Raw genomic sequence first — 18,955 nt, 5'->3', positions numbered from 1 at the left:
TAATTTTTGAACCCTTGACCATGGCAGTTAACCATTTTTAATATCATTTAATATAATATTACCTCATCACAGCAAAACTCAGAAGGTATGTCATTGCTAAATAGTGTCCAGCATATATATGTACAAAATATATTTTATATAAAAATAATATCAATATTTTGATACCGGTATAATTGTCCCTACATGACTGTGCTACTTTCACGTCTTCCATATCACTGTGTCTCTTCCTTCTCAGATTAACAATTTTCATCTCACATTAATAATTGAAACTCAAGTCAATATTGAATGCCCATTTATTTATGTATTTAGTAAGTAGCCTTTTAATGTACAGTCAGCAGATCATTATGCTACAAATAAACTCACACAAACCCATGCACATTTTCCCTCACATGTTTAATAATACAAATAATTTTAGGAAATGTTCATGCTCTTTAAATTCTTCAATGGAGAATTACACTTTTTTTTTTTTTACTTTCTTTTGTAAATCAAGGCCATTTTAAGTTCACTACAAATGGCTCAACTTGTGTTAAATATACTGTATGATGTAGCCTACTTAACCAGGCAAACAACTGGAAGGGTCAATAAAGCACACTTGAGCTAATCTTTGTTAACTTGCGCAGTCATCTGTCTAGGTTTGCTTTGGTCAATTCTCTGGCCCATTGGCTACAGTACTCTTTTGTGTGTGTCTTATCCATTTACAAATTATAGCCAGAACCCACATGCCAAGCACATTTGTCCCGCGTTATGTTTGAAAATTTATTTCCATTTGTTTTCAATAAACATTTTATGTGTACATACTACATACTATGCATATGCACTTGGAGGGACAGATATTTTAGGAATGGTAGTATACTGTAAGTTTTAGTGCTTGGTGCCTTTGAAAGCATTTATTGCCATCTCAAGCTCCAGATTGAGCAGGAAATAATGTTAAAAGTAATACTTTAATTTGACAAAATAGCACAAGATTGTGTCTACTTTCTGCAAGTCTGCTGACAGATTTTCAGATATGATCACTTAGTGTTCTGCAAACTACTAGAGGCCTGCACTCCTTGTCTGCAGAGGCACTGCCAGCTGTCCGCTTGACCCAGTCCCTCTCTGACCCTGCCACACACTAACCCATCTGCCACCAGGTTTATGTGCATTCCCATATTTACTACTAGCATGCGCTCTCGTCTCTGTAGGGGAAAGTTAATAATGGAAAGCTATAAAGCAAGACCCAAGGCCAGGTCTATGAAAAATAAAACACCTTTATGCTTTTTATTTTCTTTTTTATTTCATACATTGGGTGACATGTATTTGTAAATGCCTCAGAGTAACATATTTTGTACTGATTTTGAAAATGCTTCTATGGGGAGATTTCAACATTCCTTATTGGTAGGGGGGATTTTTATGATCATGTTTTATGGCCAACTTCAAATATTTACAAGGAGAGATATTGCACAACACTGACATTTGCAAGCAGGTTTACTAGCTATTAAAAGCAAATGTTACTTGTTTTCACTTTTAAGTGTTTATAAACGTTGCCCTAGTGGGGTAATGTAAAACATAATAGTATAACATAACTTTGGACACCAATATTTGAGACAAATATGGCTTTATACAGTTTTGTCAAAAGTATGTTTGATTGAGGCACTACATACAGTATGTGTAATTCACTCCTTTTAATTATTGAGGGCAGTCAGCCAAATTAGGGCAAATTAATACAATGATCAAAATGGCAAAATGTTGCATAAACTCATTGAGATATTAAGCAAAATATTGTACTGAATTGGCATTATGAAATCAAACATTAGCATTTGACATTAATACTCTTAAAACATTTGGCTGAGGTTTTCAATGAAAATCGATGATGTGTCACAGTCTTTCACATGTCACAGATAATTCACTCTGAAAAATAAAAAAGCAGAAATGATTACTTATAAGGATACAATGTTTTTCCCAATGTTTATAGTAATGTCCAATAAGCATACATTCACACTACCGTTCAAAAGTGTGTGGTCAGTAAGATATGCATTTTAAAAAAGTTAAAACTTTTTTTCAGCAAGGATGTATAACATTGATCAAAAGTGGCAGTAAAGACATTAATAATGTTACAAATGTTCTTTTGAACGTTCTATTCCTCACAGTTTCCATAAAAACATTAAGCTGCACAACTTTAATAATAAGAAATGTTTCATGAGCACCAAATCAGAATATTAGAATGATTTCTGAAGGATCATGTGACACAGAAGACTGGAGGAATGATGCTGAAAATATTTGCCATCACAGGGATAAGTTGCATTTTAAAATTGTAATAATATTTCACAATATTACTGTCGTTTCTGAATTTTTGATCAGTTGAGATTCAATAAGGTTCAAGAACATTATTTTACCAACTCCAAACTTTTGAACGGTAGTGTAGGGTACAACGGGGCTAAAGGCACACCGGGGTAAAAAGTGCATTCGATTTTATTTTCCTCTACACCACTAGATGGCATAAAAAGTACAGTAGCACTTTTCAAAACATCCGCTTGTGGAAATTTAGCTGATCCTTAACGCACGTGATCGTGGGCAACAGCGCAAAGTTGATTCCGTAGTTTTGTTCACGGTAAACAAAGCAACAGTTTTTCAATAACGAAAGAATATATAAAAGTATGGTATTTGGGTAAAAGGCGCCCCTGCTGTTGGGGTGAAAGGCACAATAATTAACATGATAATTAAACAGCTGGCTGACATTTCCATTTGTTGACATGACATGGTTAGATTGGGTGTCCACCTAAGAGATATTCACCATATTTATAAAGAATCCATCATATACATTATAAAAATATGATATTAATCATATCATATGATAAAATATAATTTATTGTTATTACTGTAAATCTATAAAGTGTACCTTTAGCCCCGTTGTACCCTACATATATTGAGCATAAATGTAGCTCAAACACTCATATAAGACAGAGTCAAACTACAGCTGGTATTTTCACACATATTCTGACAACATACCTAAGATTGTCAGCTGTGTGCTGCATTCAGCACGGCCAAAAGAGTTTTCTGCCACCGCTTTGTATTCTCCGTTGTCTTTGGCACCGACTCTCAAGATGAGCATGGAGCAGACGCCACAGGTGTTTGAAATGTAGTAGTTGGTGTTAGTGTTGAGGCTGACGTTGTTGCGATACCAGGTGACATGAGGTATGGGGTTGCCTCTCACGGCACAGCTCATGTAGCACTCATATTTCTCCGGGGTAGCGTGCGTCTTCAGTGGAACCGTGAAAATGGGAGCCGAGTCAAAGTTGCAAGGTTTAGATGGGGCTAAGTTGAGCCTGAACTTTTCTGCAGGAGACAGGAAAGCAAGCTAAATACAACAAAGAGTATTAAGCAGTAGATTTAATATTTTTTATCGTGAGCGGACCAAAAGAGGTTGAAGCACCAGCTCACCTTTCTTTCTTATGATGCCCCATGTTTGGGACTCAGATGGTTCTGAGAGGCCTATGTCATTTTTGGAGTACACACGGAACTTATATTCTCTTCCTGGCATGATGTTAATTGCTGTGAAGTTGTTGTTGAACAAGCGGTCAGCGACTGTCTGCCAGGTGCGTTTAATGGAGTCCCGTTTCATCACCATATAGTGCAAGTGATTATCTCGTTTCTCATCAGGAGAAGCATCCCAAGAAACTGTCAATGTGCCAGGGACATTTTCTTCCAGCTCCACTGGGCCAGGTGGCTTGGGATCATCTGCAAACATGCCAGGTATCCACACAATCCATAATATTTCTCAATATTATTTTAGAGATTTTGCCAAGAAGAATGTGTTCCTTGATAAACATGTTTTTTTGGTCCTGGAAGGACTAATAACAACCCCTGAAATCAGAGGGAAATTATTCATAAGTTGTTGAAGCCCCGGCCCTAAATCTAACCCTAATATCTGATTGGCTGATGCTTTTCCTGGATGAACAAGTACAGTACATTTATCCAGAGACACATTCTACGTGTGAAACCACAGTAAGCAAATTAGATTTCAGTCCTGATGCATTTTGCTTTTAATTTTATCTCTCACCCGTCACTCTGATCTCAACACTGAACGTCTCCTGACCCACTATGTTCTTGACGATGATGGTGTAGATCCCAGAGTCAGAACGCTCAGCAGATGGAATCAGGAGCTGGGATGTCCCATCTGCATTGCTCACGGTTACACGTTTGGACACAGGCGTTCCATCTTTCAGCCAGATTATAGTTGGCATTGGGGATGCCTGCAAATGAGATTTCATATTTTGTTATTAAATTCATCTGAGGATAGGAAAATGTCAGTTTAGTAAATACCACCATTTTGTTACCTCAAAGTCTATGATGACCCGAGCAGAGTTTTCAGCTCTTACAACCATAAAGCTCTTCATTTTGCGATTGGTGAAATTTGGCCTCACTGAAAAAGAGATTTGGAGAGTAGCAAATGTGCTGAAATATATAATTTCAATGACAACTCTCGGAATAGTTTTAGCGTGTTATTGATTATGGCAATGTTAATGTATTTGGTCTTGGGGACTAGATCTGCTACGCTGCTGCTGCAGAGCAAGTATGAATTTGCTACTGCTAATAATTACACAGACACACTGCTGTTAGCATGTAAAATAAGCTGCTGCTGCATAAATAGACATGTACATCCTGTAGCAGATCTAGGCAGGTGGAGCTGGGGGAGGTGGAGGGATTCAGAGGAACTCTGCAGGACTACCTTACAGCAAACTAAAGTATAACAAGAAATGTAAATACAGTGATGCACGTCCAACCTTTTGACTTTACACATTATAAAAAATATATTCAAATTATACCAGGTGGAGGCATGGCAATGATGTAGTTGTCCAGATCTCGGGGTTCCCCGTCACCTCCTTCATTGGTTGCAACTACTCTGACCCAGTACATAGCCATAGACTTGAGGCCAAGAATTGTATAGGAAGATGAAATGAGTGGGTTGGAGTTGCAGCGACCCCATTCTGTGTTCTCAGCTGGCCTTAATTCCACAAAATAACCTTTGGCTTCATCCTGGACACCTTCCTCTTCCTTTGGTTTTGTCCAACTCAAAGACAAAGAGGTATAGGTGGAATCTGTGACTTTCAGGTCAATGACTTTACCAGGGGGTTCTGAAATCCCAAATTGAAGTACAAAAAGGTCAGGATAGTTCAGTTGTAGGATTATTATTTTTCTTGTTTTATTTCAGCAGATTTTGAACACATTTCATCTTGCACAACAAAAATACTTGTTAATATGATAATTATTTAAGTATCGACTTACTTTTAGGATCTCGGGCTATCACAAATTCAGAGGGTGTGCTTGGTTCTCCAGCACCAGAGAAGTTGATGGCGGAGACACGGAATTCATATTCCATTCCTTCAACAACCTCTTTCACATCACACTGTTTGCCTTTGGGAGGACAACGAGTGAAATAAGCCTATGTAAAAGTCTAGCATGTTTTATAGAACTATATGGCAACACAAAGATAGATTAGAACTTTGAGAGCCAAAAAACAAACAAACCTTTGATTGGCTCATCAGGGGGGTTCACTTGACCCCATAAGTTGCTGCCCCGTTTGCGTTTCTCTATATTGTAGCCAACAATGTTGGTTCCACCAGTGTTGGTAGGAGGTGACCATGCCAAAGTGATGCAGTTCTTGAAGGCACTGACCACTTTTGGTGTAGATGGTGGTCCAGGATATGCTGTAACAAATGAGTCCTTTTAATTTAACAATTCCTGCATGATTTTGTGAAAAAAAAAAAAAATCTAATTTAAAAATTTCTGATAAAAAATTGTGATTTAAAATATTTTGATTACAAATGTGTTTAGGGCTGCACAATTTGACGGATCATGAGCTGATTGTGTGTAATTGAACACAGTGCTGCGCTTCACTCTGAAACACACACAGCATATATTTAACTAAATCCCCGCCTTTGCGATTTAATAATCATCATCATGATTTCAGTTGTATTTTATTTAGTTGTGCAGCACTAAATTTCTGTGATTAATGGGTGTTTATTTACATTTTCAGTAAGATCTTAATGCTGTACTTAAGATCCAAACACTTGGAATCTCACCTTTGGTGCCAGCCTGGATGTCAGTTGTCTCAAAAACATCACTGGTTCCCTCTGCAGTCAAGGCCCTGATGCGATAGCAGTACTTTCTTCCGTGGTCCACATCAGTGTCCTTGTAATGGGGCTCTCCGGGGATGTTTCCAATCTTTGTCCAGGTGTTGCGTCCAATTTGGTTACGCTCCAAATAGTAGTTCATTAAAGGAGAACCGCCATCGTCTTTTGGGGGCCTCCACTTGAACTCCACACAGGATGCTGAGGCTTCTAATACTTCAACAGGTCCCATTGGGTTGGTGGGTTTATCTGAAGTACAAGAATGAAATACCAGGTTCTTCTTGTTTTTTGTTTATGGATTAAGAATTGGATTATATTTGTAAATTCTTTTGGGACAGGTTATTTGACATTTTCCTTTACTGTATACCCAGCTAATGAAAATGTATTCTAAAAACATTTTGTTAACTTCCCCATTAAGTTATGAAAACTTTAATTAGAAATGTCCCATTTAAAAAAAAAAATGTTTTAAAACATTTGTATTCATTTTTTTGGTTATGTGAAACATAAGGAAACATTCCATTTTATCATACTTCAAGCATTATGGGAATGTTATTTTTGAACGTTACTTTCTCTGAACATTCTAAAACAAGTAGTAACATTTAAAAAACGTCCAACTAAAACATATTAGGAAAAAAATGCTCCATGAACTGTGTGTGCTTTATTACACTATTAAAGACCAGATAACTTTGAAAGAACTTTCTATTAACATTACTGTAAGAATGTTTGTTCATAACCTTGAGATAACCTTGCCAGAACGTTAGCTTCATGAGAATTTTCCCTGTTAGCTGGAAACACAGCATTCTTCTTAATTACATGTTACATGATATTACATTGCCTTTCAATTACCAACCTAGAACGATGAGTCTTGAAAGGGCTTCAATGGTTCCATACTCATTTTTGAGCTTCAGCTTTACTTCTCCACTGTCTTTGCGTTGACACTTCACAAGTAGAAGGCGACTGTGACTGGCCGATTTCTCAATCCTAATGTGATTATCCTCAAGCATCTCCTCACCCTCTCTGTACCACTGCACTTTCATTGGCTCGCGACCCACAAACTCCAGTTTGAAAGTTGCATTTTGGCCAACCTTGATTATTACAGGCTCTGAAAATTTAGCCAAGTCATCTTGATTCATCCTTGGTGGATCTGAAATGCAATATACAATAGATATTCAATGTAAAGTTTCTGACCTGTTTATCAAATAATTCGTCTCCATATTTTACATGACAAGTCAAAGATTAATAACAAATATTAATTACCTTCCACGACCAAAATGGCCTCAGTTTTACGTCCATCTGCCTCAAATCGGTACTTTCCATTGTCCTCCTCTGTGCAGTTTGTTACAATCAATTTATGAACTGATCCATCTTTGACTATCTTCAGATCATCTGTGGCTGTTATCTATACAGATATTTCAACAGAATATTTGCTTACTGTATAAAATTACAGCTCTAGATCATGTCTATATGAATAATACTGATTTGTGTATTGGTAATGAAGATAACTATTACACTGGAACTTTGAGCATTATAAACCTGTGCTTACCTCTTTTCCATCTTTATACCAAATGCCATCGCATTTATCACGGCTGAGTTTGCACTCCAATTCAGCTGACTGACCGATGATGGCATGAACATCTGACAGCCCACTGATGAAGTGAACTCCCGGGTCTGAACAACAGGTGCATTGACAACAGTTTGATGATAAATATTTCTTTGATAAATATATTTTACGTAAGTAAAACGGTGCATTGAGCAGATCTACAGAACATAGACTGTAAATAGACAGGACAATAAAAAACATCTCAAAACTAAATTAATTTTGTTCCGTTTGGTTTCGCCATGGGTTGTCGCACGTGTATTTTTCAGCCGATGCGCACAGAACACTGTGCTAAAATTCTCCCGAGTAATGAGACATTTGAGCTGGTTCTTTTTAGTGAGTCATAAACATACAGTGCAACCAGTATGTCCGATTCTCGAGTGCATTACTCTTAAAAGTCCTTTCTATTTAGTGAATTAAAAGCAGACACCATGGCTATTGTCACACCTTCCAATGATAGCCACCAGAGGGCACTCCTCATGTCTCCTTAATCATATCTTGGTAAATGGACTGCATTTATATAGCGCTGTCAACAGACCCATGGCCTCCAAAGCGCTTTACATATTGCCTCACATTCACTCATTCATACACCAACGGCGGTGTCGCCATGCAAGGCGCCATCCAACTAGTCGGGAGCAGCTGGGGTTAGGTGTCTTGCTCATGGACACCTCGAACCGGGGATTGAACCACCAACCTTCTGGTTTGTAGACAACCTACATCAGGGGTGCCCAATCCTGCTCCTACCAATCGACTGTCCTGCACAGTTCATCTCCAACCCTAATCAAACACACCTGCCTTTAATTTTCAAGTGATCCTGAAGACCTTAATTGGTTGCTTCAGGTGTGTTTGATTAGGGTTGGAGATGAACTGTGCAGGACAGTCGATCAGCAGGAGCAGGATTGGGCACCCCTGACCTACATGAACCACTGAGCCACTGCCACCCCTAACTTGAACTACATTACCCATAACACCTTGCCTGGACTCATTATGTTTGATTACTTCCAGCTGTGTATCATTATCCTGTTAAGCTCTGCCTATATTAGCCCTGTGTTTTCATTCACTCTCTGTGATGTCTTGTAAGTGATACACTGCATTTCTGAGTGCTTTCACGCTGGTTTCATGTGTCATTTTTTTTTTATCTTCTACCTGGTTTCTTGGATTTCCCTGTTTGCCTGTTTTCTCACCCATTTTCTTTTTTTTATTATTATTATCTGCCCTGTGTTTTGCCCATTTTTTTCTGGTTTTGGATTATGATTCTGGATTGAATAAAGCTGCATTTGGATCCTCAACATCTGTGTCAGGACAGTTCATGACAGCTATGTCTGAAAGTGCATCTTTTGAGCTGGTACTTATTTTGAATAAGTAAAAGGGAAAGTATGTGATCTTGGTTGCAGCCCGTGACTAGTTAAGCCTGAATCCTGAGCTAATGATTAATTTAAGCTTGTTCTTTTTTTGTGAATCAAAAACATACGGCGTGACCAGGAATATTCGATTCCCAAGCAAATTACGCTTATGAGCCATTTTTGTTTCGCAAGTTCACACTTGCATATAATTAGATCGAGTAAAGGTATATGTGTATTTAGCGTGCTGTCCGGGAGAGGGCCCCGAGCTCTGAATTTGGCCCGAACTCCCGAATACTGCAGGTTCTTTTTAGTGAAAAACATACCTGGATCACAGTTATTGACTGGCTGTTCATATGAAAATGTGTAGTCAAAGATACATATTATGAGATTTGTTAGTGGTATGAAATATGACTTTTGTTTTACATTTATTATCTAAATGATCCCCACAACATTTCTGTTTTTTGTCATAATTTCTTCCCCAAATTCCAAAGAATCAGTAATGGAAATGGTAAATCAGTATCTTACCGATAATAGTGTCTGGGATTAAGGGCCCGGTCCTCACTTTCTTCCTTGGCTCCTCGCCGGGAGTCTCTTCCTCTGGTGGAGGTGGAGCAGCTTCCTCTGGTTCTGGTTGTTGTTCATCCTCCACCTCTGGCTCAGGTGCTGGCTCCCCTGCTACAGCTCCAGATTCTGGTTTGGGTTCTGGTTTAGGTTTAGACTTTGGTTTTGGTGCTTCTGGCGCAGCAGTTTCCTCCACTGCTGCTTCCTCTTTTGCAGCAGCCGCCTCAGCCTGAATTTGTTTCAGTTGCTCCATCCTCTCTTCACGCTCCTTCTGCAGCTTCTCCTGTTGCTCCGCTGCAATCTTGATCAAGTCTGTGCCTCCACCTCCTGCTTGAGTGGTTTTGCGTGCTGCCTTCTTGCCCCTCTGGTTTGGATCTGGGTCAGCTGTTTCAAGGGCAGACCAACATAGGAATAAGGTGTTAAAATTCGGGTCATTGAGTGGAAAACTTGCTGGATGTCTACATGACACTGCACACGTACATCTAGCTCTCAGTGATATAATGGATATAAATGGTCGTTTGAACAATGTAAGCAATCAGTTTTCTTCTGTGCTCATTATTCATTTATATTTGAAACATTTGATTGAAATGATCAATTTTGCTATTTTAAAATGAATTATTTATGAGTGCTTGTCAGGTTGGTCAAATCAATGAACTATTGTGCAACTTAATTGTTCATTCATTAGAATGTTTTGGCTAGAATGTGAACTAAAGAGTCTAATTTAGAATTTATGAATCAAATCAATAAAGTTTATTTTAACTGGGGCTGTGTCCGAAATCACCCTGAAATAGAGCTCTATTTGAAGGGACAGCCATTTGTAGTGGTGTCAGAAACCAAAGGGGACATCGAGTGCACTCATTCAGATGTGTGCTCAACGGCTAGAGAATACCCATAATGCACTGTGAGAGTCACACGTGAAGTGAAGTGAAGTGAATTCCCATTTCAAATGATTATTAAACAGCAAGCACAAACTAAGCAAAAGCTCTGAATTCACACACTCGTTTTCATTCACTCTTTCTATATTAGTGGAGTAATGTAGGGAATAGTGAATTAGGGTATAGGGGGCGATTTAGAACACAGCATGGGAGTTAAATAGCTCTTACTGTACATGCAAGGATCCACACACTTTTACATGTTTATTAGTTAATCCAATAAATGTAATATGGTTGATATCTGAATTTGATCTTACGCTCCACTACCAGCCAGGCGTTACATGACTTCATCCCAGCCACAGCTGCATAGATGCCCTTGTCAACTTGCATACAGTCCTTCACCAACAGTCTATGGATTAGCATGTCCTCGGAGACCGTGATGTCATACTTTTCACTTTGTTCCAGAGGAACGTTCTTGCCTATCCAAGAAATCTTAGGGAGCGGAGCAGATAAGACACATTCGAACACGGCATCCTCTCTTTCCACACACTTCACTTCCTGAATCTTTACCAAGAAGTCTGCCACTGGAACTGCAAAGGTAAAGACATCAAAACAAGCATGTATTAACCTAAAACTGTACTTTATGTGGTAACATCTAAATTAACTGGTTTGATCAATCAGAATAGTTGGATCAAAAATGAAAATTCTGTCATTGCTTATTCACCCCCATGTTGTTCCATCAAGTTTTTTTCTCCCTTCTGTGAAACACAAAAGGAAATGTTTAAACTGAATCTCCAAGCTGCTTTTCAATCAGAGAAATTGAATGATTTACTGTACACTGTCAAACTCCAAAAAAAGCACCCGAAAAATACTGCAATGTAAATTGCCATTGCATTCATTTGAATGGTTTGAATTTGAACGCAATTGAATTTTAAAGTGCAAAATAGATTTGAAAGCTACTGTGTTTAATGAAATAAATTGCCAGTAGTTCAACATATAAATCATGTCTTGTGTCATGTTATAGCACTATCCAATTTGATTTTATACATGAAAAGGAACAGTTCAGGCATCCTCAATATTGTGTTTCACAGAAGAAAAAAATTCCTAAACATTATGGAAAGATATGAGGGTGATATAATGTTGACAGAATGTGAAAACTTTTTTAAAAACAACTTTTTAATGTTAAACACTATAAATGATCTTTCTAAATGCTTAAAGCTCACTTTTAAAGTCAGTGGAGAAGATATTGACCCCTTCAACATCAACTTGATACAATCCAGCATCTTCTGGATTCAAACCACGTACACTAAAGATGAATTTTCTGCCGACTTGACGCAGAGAATGCTTCTCATCTGTTTCAGTGGTAAATGGAACCATAACACCATCCTGTGACAAAATGATATTATTATTATTATTATTATTATTATTCTTTTATTTTACTGTAAAATGAAGTAATTAAAAATGCGTGTGTTGTTTAACCTTGAAGAGAAAGATTTTGGAATTGGGATCTTTGAGATCCATCTCAAATTCAAATTCGGCACATCCAGGCGTCTTGATTTCAATATGTCTCAGGCTGCTCAGGTGTTCAATGTACTGTTAGAGGAAAAGCAAGTTAAAAATATACATTGAAACTTTCAAAAGATGCCTCTGAGGTTAGATTTACAGAGGCATTTAGCACATACACTTCCTGGGCAAAAATAGTAATAGAGACCAGTGAGGTATTTCACACGTCATTCATTTTCTGAGCCTGTGTATTTATATGTTGAAAATTATGACATTTGTTATTTTGTTTGATGGATTTGGTTAAGCCTTGGCAAGACCTTTTTTTAACGAGGTGTATCAGTATACTTCAATGATACATAATGATTTTTCACTGTTCGTTTGTAATGCACCTGAGACTGCTGTTCCTCTATTTCCCTTTTCTTTTCATTCAGCTTCTTCAACATCCCGCGGAAGTCAGTCACCCCATATTCAATGCAGATGCGCTCGTAGTCTTTCTTATCAGCGCTCAATAACAGTTCCCAAAATTTCTCGTCAACTTCTCCATCTTTCTTCTCTTCCTTTTGTGCTCTACAAACACAAACACAATACAGCATGAACACGTCTTCCCGGGACGTCCAGGGTCAGGCTGAACACATGCATCTGCTTTTGCATTTCAACAAACATATAAACCATTCAAAATGCAAAATTTGTGCTAGAATCATCATTGGTATGATCAGCAAGAACTTACCGAGTCCTCAGGGTCTTTTTTAAATCGACTACTGCTTTTTCTCGTTGTTCTGAAAATAAATAGAGTTGCGCTATTCATCTTTATTCTCAAGGAGAGGTTGTATTTGAAATACTTTTTTGTTTTGCTTCAATGATTCACTCAAGACTTGAATGCAAACAGACCTAATCGTGCCTCCTGCATTGCTTTGCTCTTCTTGAACCCAACTGAAAAAAAGAGAATTTTTGTTTTTCTCAGCACAGCTGAGGCACATAACTGATTCACTTTTTTATTTGTGCTTGCACAGGTACAGTTGGAAGAGGTTTTTCTACTGACCTTCAATCACATTGAGTGTGACCGTGACTATAGCACGTCCATACTCATTAATTGCATAACACTTGTACGTGTCTGCTTGATCAACTCCAACATTGGGCATCTATTAGACACAATTTGTTTTTTATTAATAATACTGTATTTTTATTGGTTTGAATTCACAAAAGCAAATGCAAGTAAAAGCTGTTCCTAAGTTAGAACTAGATACACTACATGGCGAAAAGTGTGGAAACACCTTTGGCTATTGTGGCCCTTTTCTTTTTCAGCATGGCAATGCATGAACCCCATTGAACACTATTGGGGTGAAGCAGAATACATTTTTAAATTAAAAGTGTTTGTTAACTTTTTTTTGGCCATCTAGTGTATTTTTATGAAGTTTTTTTCAATGCATTTTAATGCTATTGTACAAGTTGCGGACAAAACGGCACCTGTAATTGATGTTCTCCTGAAACTGGATCATACGAAGCAATATATCTTCCCGGATCAGATGTATCTCCGTTGTTTCGAGACCATGTTACGCTTGGTGTTGGATCTCCAGTGATGATGGCTTTGAAAAATGCAAATTTCCCTGTGTGAGAGTTTAACAAAGTCAGTTGGGTACTTCTGAAACATAGTCATTATTTTTTTAGTATTAAAGATACTTTGAGCTGCTGTACTTTACCTTCCTGAATAGTCAAGGCAATGGGTTTGCGGGAGAAATCGGGATGACTTTTTCCTGCCGGGATTTCCTCCACAAACTGTGTGATCATTACTCCTGGGACTTTAGATCGCTTCTTAATGGCCACTGAGGAATCAAAAGTGAGCAAAAAGTTAAAAGCTGTGATACCTCATACATTAAATCAATGGATTTTTGAAAAAGTTCACAGTGAATTTTTTAAAAACTGAAAATAGAGGAATATCTACCTTGCCCAGGAGCAGTGGGTTCCACTTCTTTACTTTTTGTGAATTTCATCTTGGCATGTGGGATTCAGAGAACTCAGTCCTGTAGGATGAGTAACATTAGTGATAAAAAAAATCATCAGATCCATGAACTTTGAACTGTTTTAAAGGAATAGTTCATCCAAAATGAATGAGGAAATAAACACATATTTATATTTATTTTTAAACATCCTTATATTCTTCAAACCTGTATGACTTTCTTTATTCTGTAAGGGAAAAAATACATACAGATATCTGGAAGTGTTTTTAGAAAAGGAATATTTTACTCAATTTCATACTCTGTTAACTCAAGTTGTGACCGGACCATTAAGTCAGTGGTTTGAACTCAAGAATTGGATCAGAGAGCAAATTGTTCTTTTGAGCTGGTTCTTTTCAATGAACCATTTGATTCGGTTCACAAATCGGTCTAAATGGTTTGTTCACAGATGGACTGATTTGTGGAGTAATAGAACCATTGAACCTCACTGAATCAATGGTTCTCAAGTTCAGCTCGTTGGAGTTGAAAACTATGAGTGAGTAATAAATTCAGTTTTGGTCTCTTCAGATGGTGACTTTGAATTGTATGGATATTTTTTGTTAAATGTGAATTTCTGTGTTCTACAGAAATAAAATGACGGGTTTGAAGCGTCAAATAATGTATTTAATTATTTATTACAATTTTTGGCATTTAAAATGTGAATTTTACCTAAACCCAGTTGGAATGAATTCACTTTATAACTACTGTACTTTTGGTGTGTTTGATAAGGCAGACGCAGTTAATCTTTCAAGTTTTGTGATTCGTTGTGAAATTAGGGCAAAGTTCAAGAATTTGTTACATTTGAAATGCTAGATGTTGTTTTGATGAGCGATCGTAATGAATATTTGTCTCTGATCATGTGTGTTCCCTAAGGCAGGGAGCATGGAGCTTAGCGGCAGGGTTAAGCTAAGAGCTTCTGTCAGCTTTTCTCTACAGAAACACGAACACTCCAGCTGTCTAGAATGTAATTCATGGTCTAGTCACCGGGGGAAAAAAGCAGGCAACAGTGTCACTTACACCGATCCGCAACCTCAGGATTTAAGCAATATGTCTACTACAGGAATGCAATGCTGACACATTTTGAGTAAACCTCATCTCCTGAAGTCTCTATTAGATGGGTTTGTTGGAATGAAAGTAGAGACAATAATTGTGTCTGGAGGTGGAGGCTGTAAATTAGTGAGAGAAATGCGGCAATTATATTTTCCTTGGATTACAACTTGGATTTTTATCGACACAGGGTTTCTAGTTTTTTTTTGCCAGAAAGCCTTGTTAGTTTGGTTTCTGGTAAACTGAAGAGTGGTTGTGACCCTATAGAACTTGTGGCCATGTATATTGTATGAAATACTAAATTGACATACTTGAAACTGTATTCAGAGATTTCAAAAGTGTGCATATTTAAATTCATCAAACGCAGTGCTGTAGCTTCTTGGAATTGATTCACATTGAACGGTGTTATTGAGAACAGCATAGTAAAGATGCATCAATTGATGCATCAAGATGCTATCATTCTGTAGAGTAGTAATTTAAAGTGACAGTAAATTGAGGACTTCACTTCTAAATTAACACTATATGCACCCACCGGTGTGAGTCAAGTAACCCTGCATGTTTTTGTCTGTTATAGGTCACATACCTCATAAAACTATCAATCAAAACACCTCTGACGCACACTCTCATCTTAAATGCAGAGTGCTAACATTTTTCAAGAGCTCTATTTCTCCTCATTCTCCTGTGATAGTAATACTATTCCCAGATGAGTTTCATAACTGCTAGATTGAAAGGAAAAAGATTTCATAAACAAAATGATTGGCTTTCTTTTAATATGTATGTGTAGCAGTTGTGTATATGTATAAAAAAAAATTGGATCGGTAAGATTTTTTAATGTTTTTGAAAGAAGTCTCCTCTGCTCAACATGGCTGCATTTATTTGATCAGAAATACAGTACTATTGTGAAATATTATTACAATTTAAAATAATTGTTTTCTGTTTGAATATATTTTAAAATGTAATTTATTTTTGTGATGGCAAAGGAGAATTTTCAGCATCATTACTCCAGTCTTCTGTCACATGATCCCTCAGAAATCATTCTAATATGCTGATTTGCTGCTCAAGAAACATTTCTTATTATTATCAATGTTGAAAACAGTTGTGCACAATTTAGTGAATAGATGATTCATGATGAATAGAAAGTTCAAAAGAACAGCATTTATCTGAAATAGAAAGCTTTTGTTACATTCACTATACTGTTCAAGAGTTTGGGGATCTCCGAATGCAACGTAATGAACTGAGATTTCCATCTTTACTCTCCTCATGTTACGTTGCATTCGGAGATCGACTACTTTTGACTGACAAAATTCCAGCCACCGGAAACACTAACTGATAAAGTGAGTCTACAAAACCTTTCTTTTTAGTAAACTTTGTGTACACAAACAATGTTGTCAATGCTCGAGTTCATGTGTAGAGCCCCTGGTGATACTTCAAGCACAGTTTCATGTTGTGTCGAGCCTCTTTAGTGTTTTAAAAATAGCGATTTTGATGCTATCATTGTAGTGCCCCTAGCACTCCCATTCAAAAGGCATTTTGACTGAAAACGAAAATACGGTCAATCTTAAAAGTGGCGTTTCCATTCTAATTATGCTTTTACATGAATGTTTGAGTCGGGTAGATTAATAAAAAATAGCCTAGGTTGCAATTTGGCGAGAGTTACCCTTTAGCGAACCCTCGCACACGCTGAAAGTATAAAGGCCGTGTTAGGTCCTTTTTTGAGTACGAGTATGAGTACACGAGCGCAGTATCGGTATCGTTGCATCCCTAAATATATATGTATATTTACACACACACACACACACACACACACACACACACACACACACACACACACACACACACACACACACACACACACACACACACACACATATATGCATAGTGTAGAAATATACATACATACAGGGATTAAGGCAGACAGAACACATTATAATCAATTGGTGTTGATTTATAGTGTAAGCAGTACATCAAGATAAGTTTATCTGCAGACAGCTTCTTATCAGGGATAACCATATTTGTAGGAGATGAAAAATAGCCATGCCTAGCAACTGAGACATATGATTGATTTATAAATATGCCCAAGGGAGGCCTAGAAAGGGTCTTGAGTCCTAAGACGTCAACCCCCAACTAATGGAGGAAAGGCTCCTCTTACTGCTCTGACATTATTTGTCAGATTTTATGACTTATTGAATTATCTTTTCCCCTTCTCTGTTTACCCTGCTCTTTGGATTGCCTGTGGCATTTTACATGTGCATAAACAACATATTGAGACAGGTTATCAGTTATTGGTCTCATCATCATTATTCATTTGCATAATTATACATGTTCATTTGTTAACATCTATGACATTGGCATACAAATAATTACATACATATACAAAATAGTCTATATCGTGAAGATATTGTGGGTTGTTATTTTTCTCTATAATCCATAAATTCTGACCTATTTTCAGCATTATATTTTCCCTAACCCATTAAAATTAATTGCCTTCCAGTATAATCGACCAGCAGAGTTGGTGGTTGCAGCGTGATTTGAGACCAATAAAAATAAAATAATGGTGTAAAATAAAGATTGTTTACATTTACAGATTAATGTAAGAGCTGCATGTCATACACGTTGCTCCATACTAAGAAAACAGACTGTGTAGCAACTGTCATCATAAAATGATAATAGGAAACCATTTTCCTAAAGGGAATAGGGACCATCATGACATAATTTATTGGCCCAACAGATAACTATATTCATCTTAATGAGAACTCTTCGGCTATAGTGGGAATCTAACATTTTGCATCTCTACTGTTAAGAAATAACAATCATATTGTGAAATGACATAAAAAGTATTGATACCACTTTATTTAAAGCCTTTATGTGTAATGGTATTAATAAATAATTGCAAAAAGTTCAAATGCATTATATTTGCAGATTCCTTGTTACATCTGAAATTGGTTGTTTGTCATGTGTTTAAATGCATTATACTTTCTAAATGTTTGTTCGGTGAATACAAGTATCATAACTGTTATTATGATAGGATTATTCATAAGACCATACAATGCATTGTAAGGCGCATTACGAGGCATAATTAAGACATTAAAATACTTTATAATGCATTATATATAAAGTCTTTAAGTAAAGTGTTACCACAATATTTTAGCCATTGACTATACGAATCAATACACAAGCTGCTTTTGTTTTCTTGAAAAAATGCTCATATAGGTGCCACAAAATTTTGCATCTAAATTCAGTGAAGATGCTTTACAAAAAAGCACACAAAAAAGCACACACACAAAAAAAATCAATACATAGATCAATACATTATGGTCAGAGCAGGCTTTTATCCATTGATATGGAGTAGTTCAGGGCCATCATTAACACTCCAGGCAACCCCAACCTGTGCTGATTGGCAAGGTGCATAATCCTGGTATAATATTATAAATACTAAACATTGCATTGGCTACTTACTTTGTGACTTGTGCCGCGTGCTCTTTGTTCAGCTTTGAGTGTTGACTTCTCCTTTGCTACCCAATTTGAGATGGTCCTCAAGGTGTCCTGTTGCTCCTTCGGGGTGTTGGCTGAGGGATAGGCTTACCCTTGATCAAAGACATGAGTGTGATGAGGATCTGTGACTCCTCCTTAGATATGGGACCAGGCTGGAAGATGAAGCTTAGAGGGTCTTATTAACTATCCACTGAAAAAGAAACTCCAGGAGCAAACGCGCAGTGCAGCAGTAACAGCGGAGGAAGCAGCGTCCTCATGATGTGAGAAAGGTAAGCTTCTGCTTCTCAGAATGATGCGTAGGAGCCTACTGATATTGATGATTTAATTCTAAAAACTGTGTATCATTTGGCGTTATAATTGTGTACCGTTTAAAAAAATTCTGCATGGGTCATAGGAGACGGCATAAGAACAAAATCTAGTTTATATTGACAAAATAAATTGG

The 18,955-nt window shown here is 37.3% G+C and overlaps 1 protein-coding gene across 1 annotated transcript; it reads right to left on the bottom strand.

Annotated features, from left to right (window-relative positions):
• Positions 1 to 1,275: 1,275 nt before the first annotated feature.
• Positions 1,276 to 18,710, bottom strand: igfn1.3 (immunoglobulin like and fibronectin type III domain containing 1, tandem duplicate 3). The gene is made up of 24 exons (XM_081380484.1): positions 18,478 to 18,710; positions 13,923 to 14,001; positions 13,681 to 13,803; positions 13,448 to 13,587; positions 13,023 to 13,122; positions 12,872 to 12,913; positions 12,711 to 12,759; positions 12,373 to 12,550; positions 11,960 to 12,073; positions 11,704 to 11,866; positions 10,798 to 11,070; positions 9,573 to 9,992; positions 7,651 to 7,775; positions 7,365 to 7,506; positions 6,958 to 7,251; positions 6,060 to 6,356; positions 5,505 to 5,684; positions 5,263 to 5,391; positions 4,803 to 5,111; positions 4,314 to 4,399; positions 4,037 to 4,229; positions 3,418 to 3,714; positions 2,986 to 3,312; positions 1,276 to 1,887 (listed from the first exon to the last, which is right to left on the bottom strand). Exons 2-24 carry the CDS (start codon positions 13,969 to 13,971, stop codon positions 1,883 to 1,885), a joined length of 4,035 nt encoding a protein of 1,344 aa, XP_081236610.1. The 5' UTR covers positions 13,972 to 14,001; positions 18,478 to 18,710; the 3' UTR covers positions 1,276 to 1,882.
• Positions 18,711 to 18,955: the final 245 nt, after the last annotated feature.

The sequence above is a fragment of the Scardinius erythrophthalmus genome (assembly GCF_964197995.2).
Source record: "Scardinius erythrophthalmus genome assembly, chromosome: 12".
Taxonomy (NCBI): Eukaryota; Metazoa; Chordata; class Actinopteri; order Cypriniformes; family Leuciscidae; genus Scardinius; species Scardinius erythrophthalmus.
Note: the sequence above shows the minus strand (reverse complement) of the source record. Positions and strands in the feature narration are given on the sequence as shown.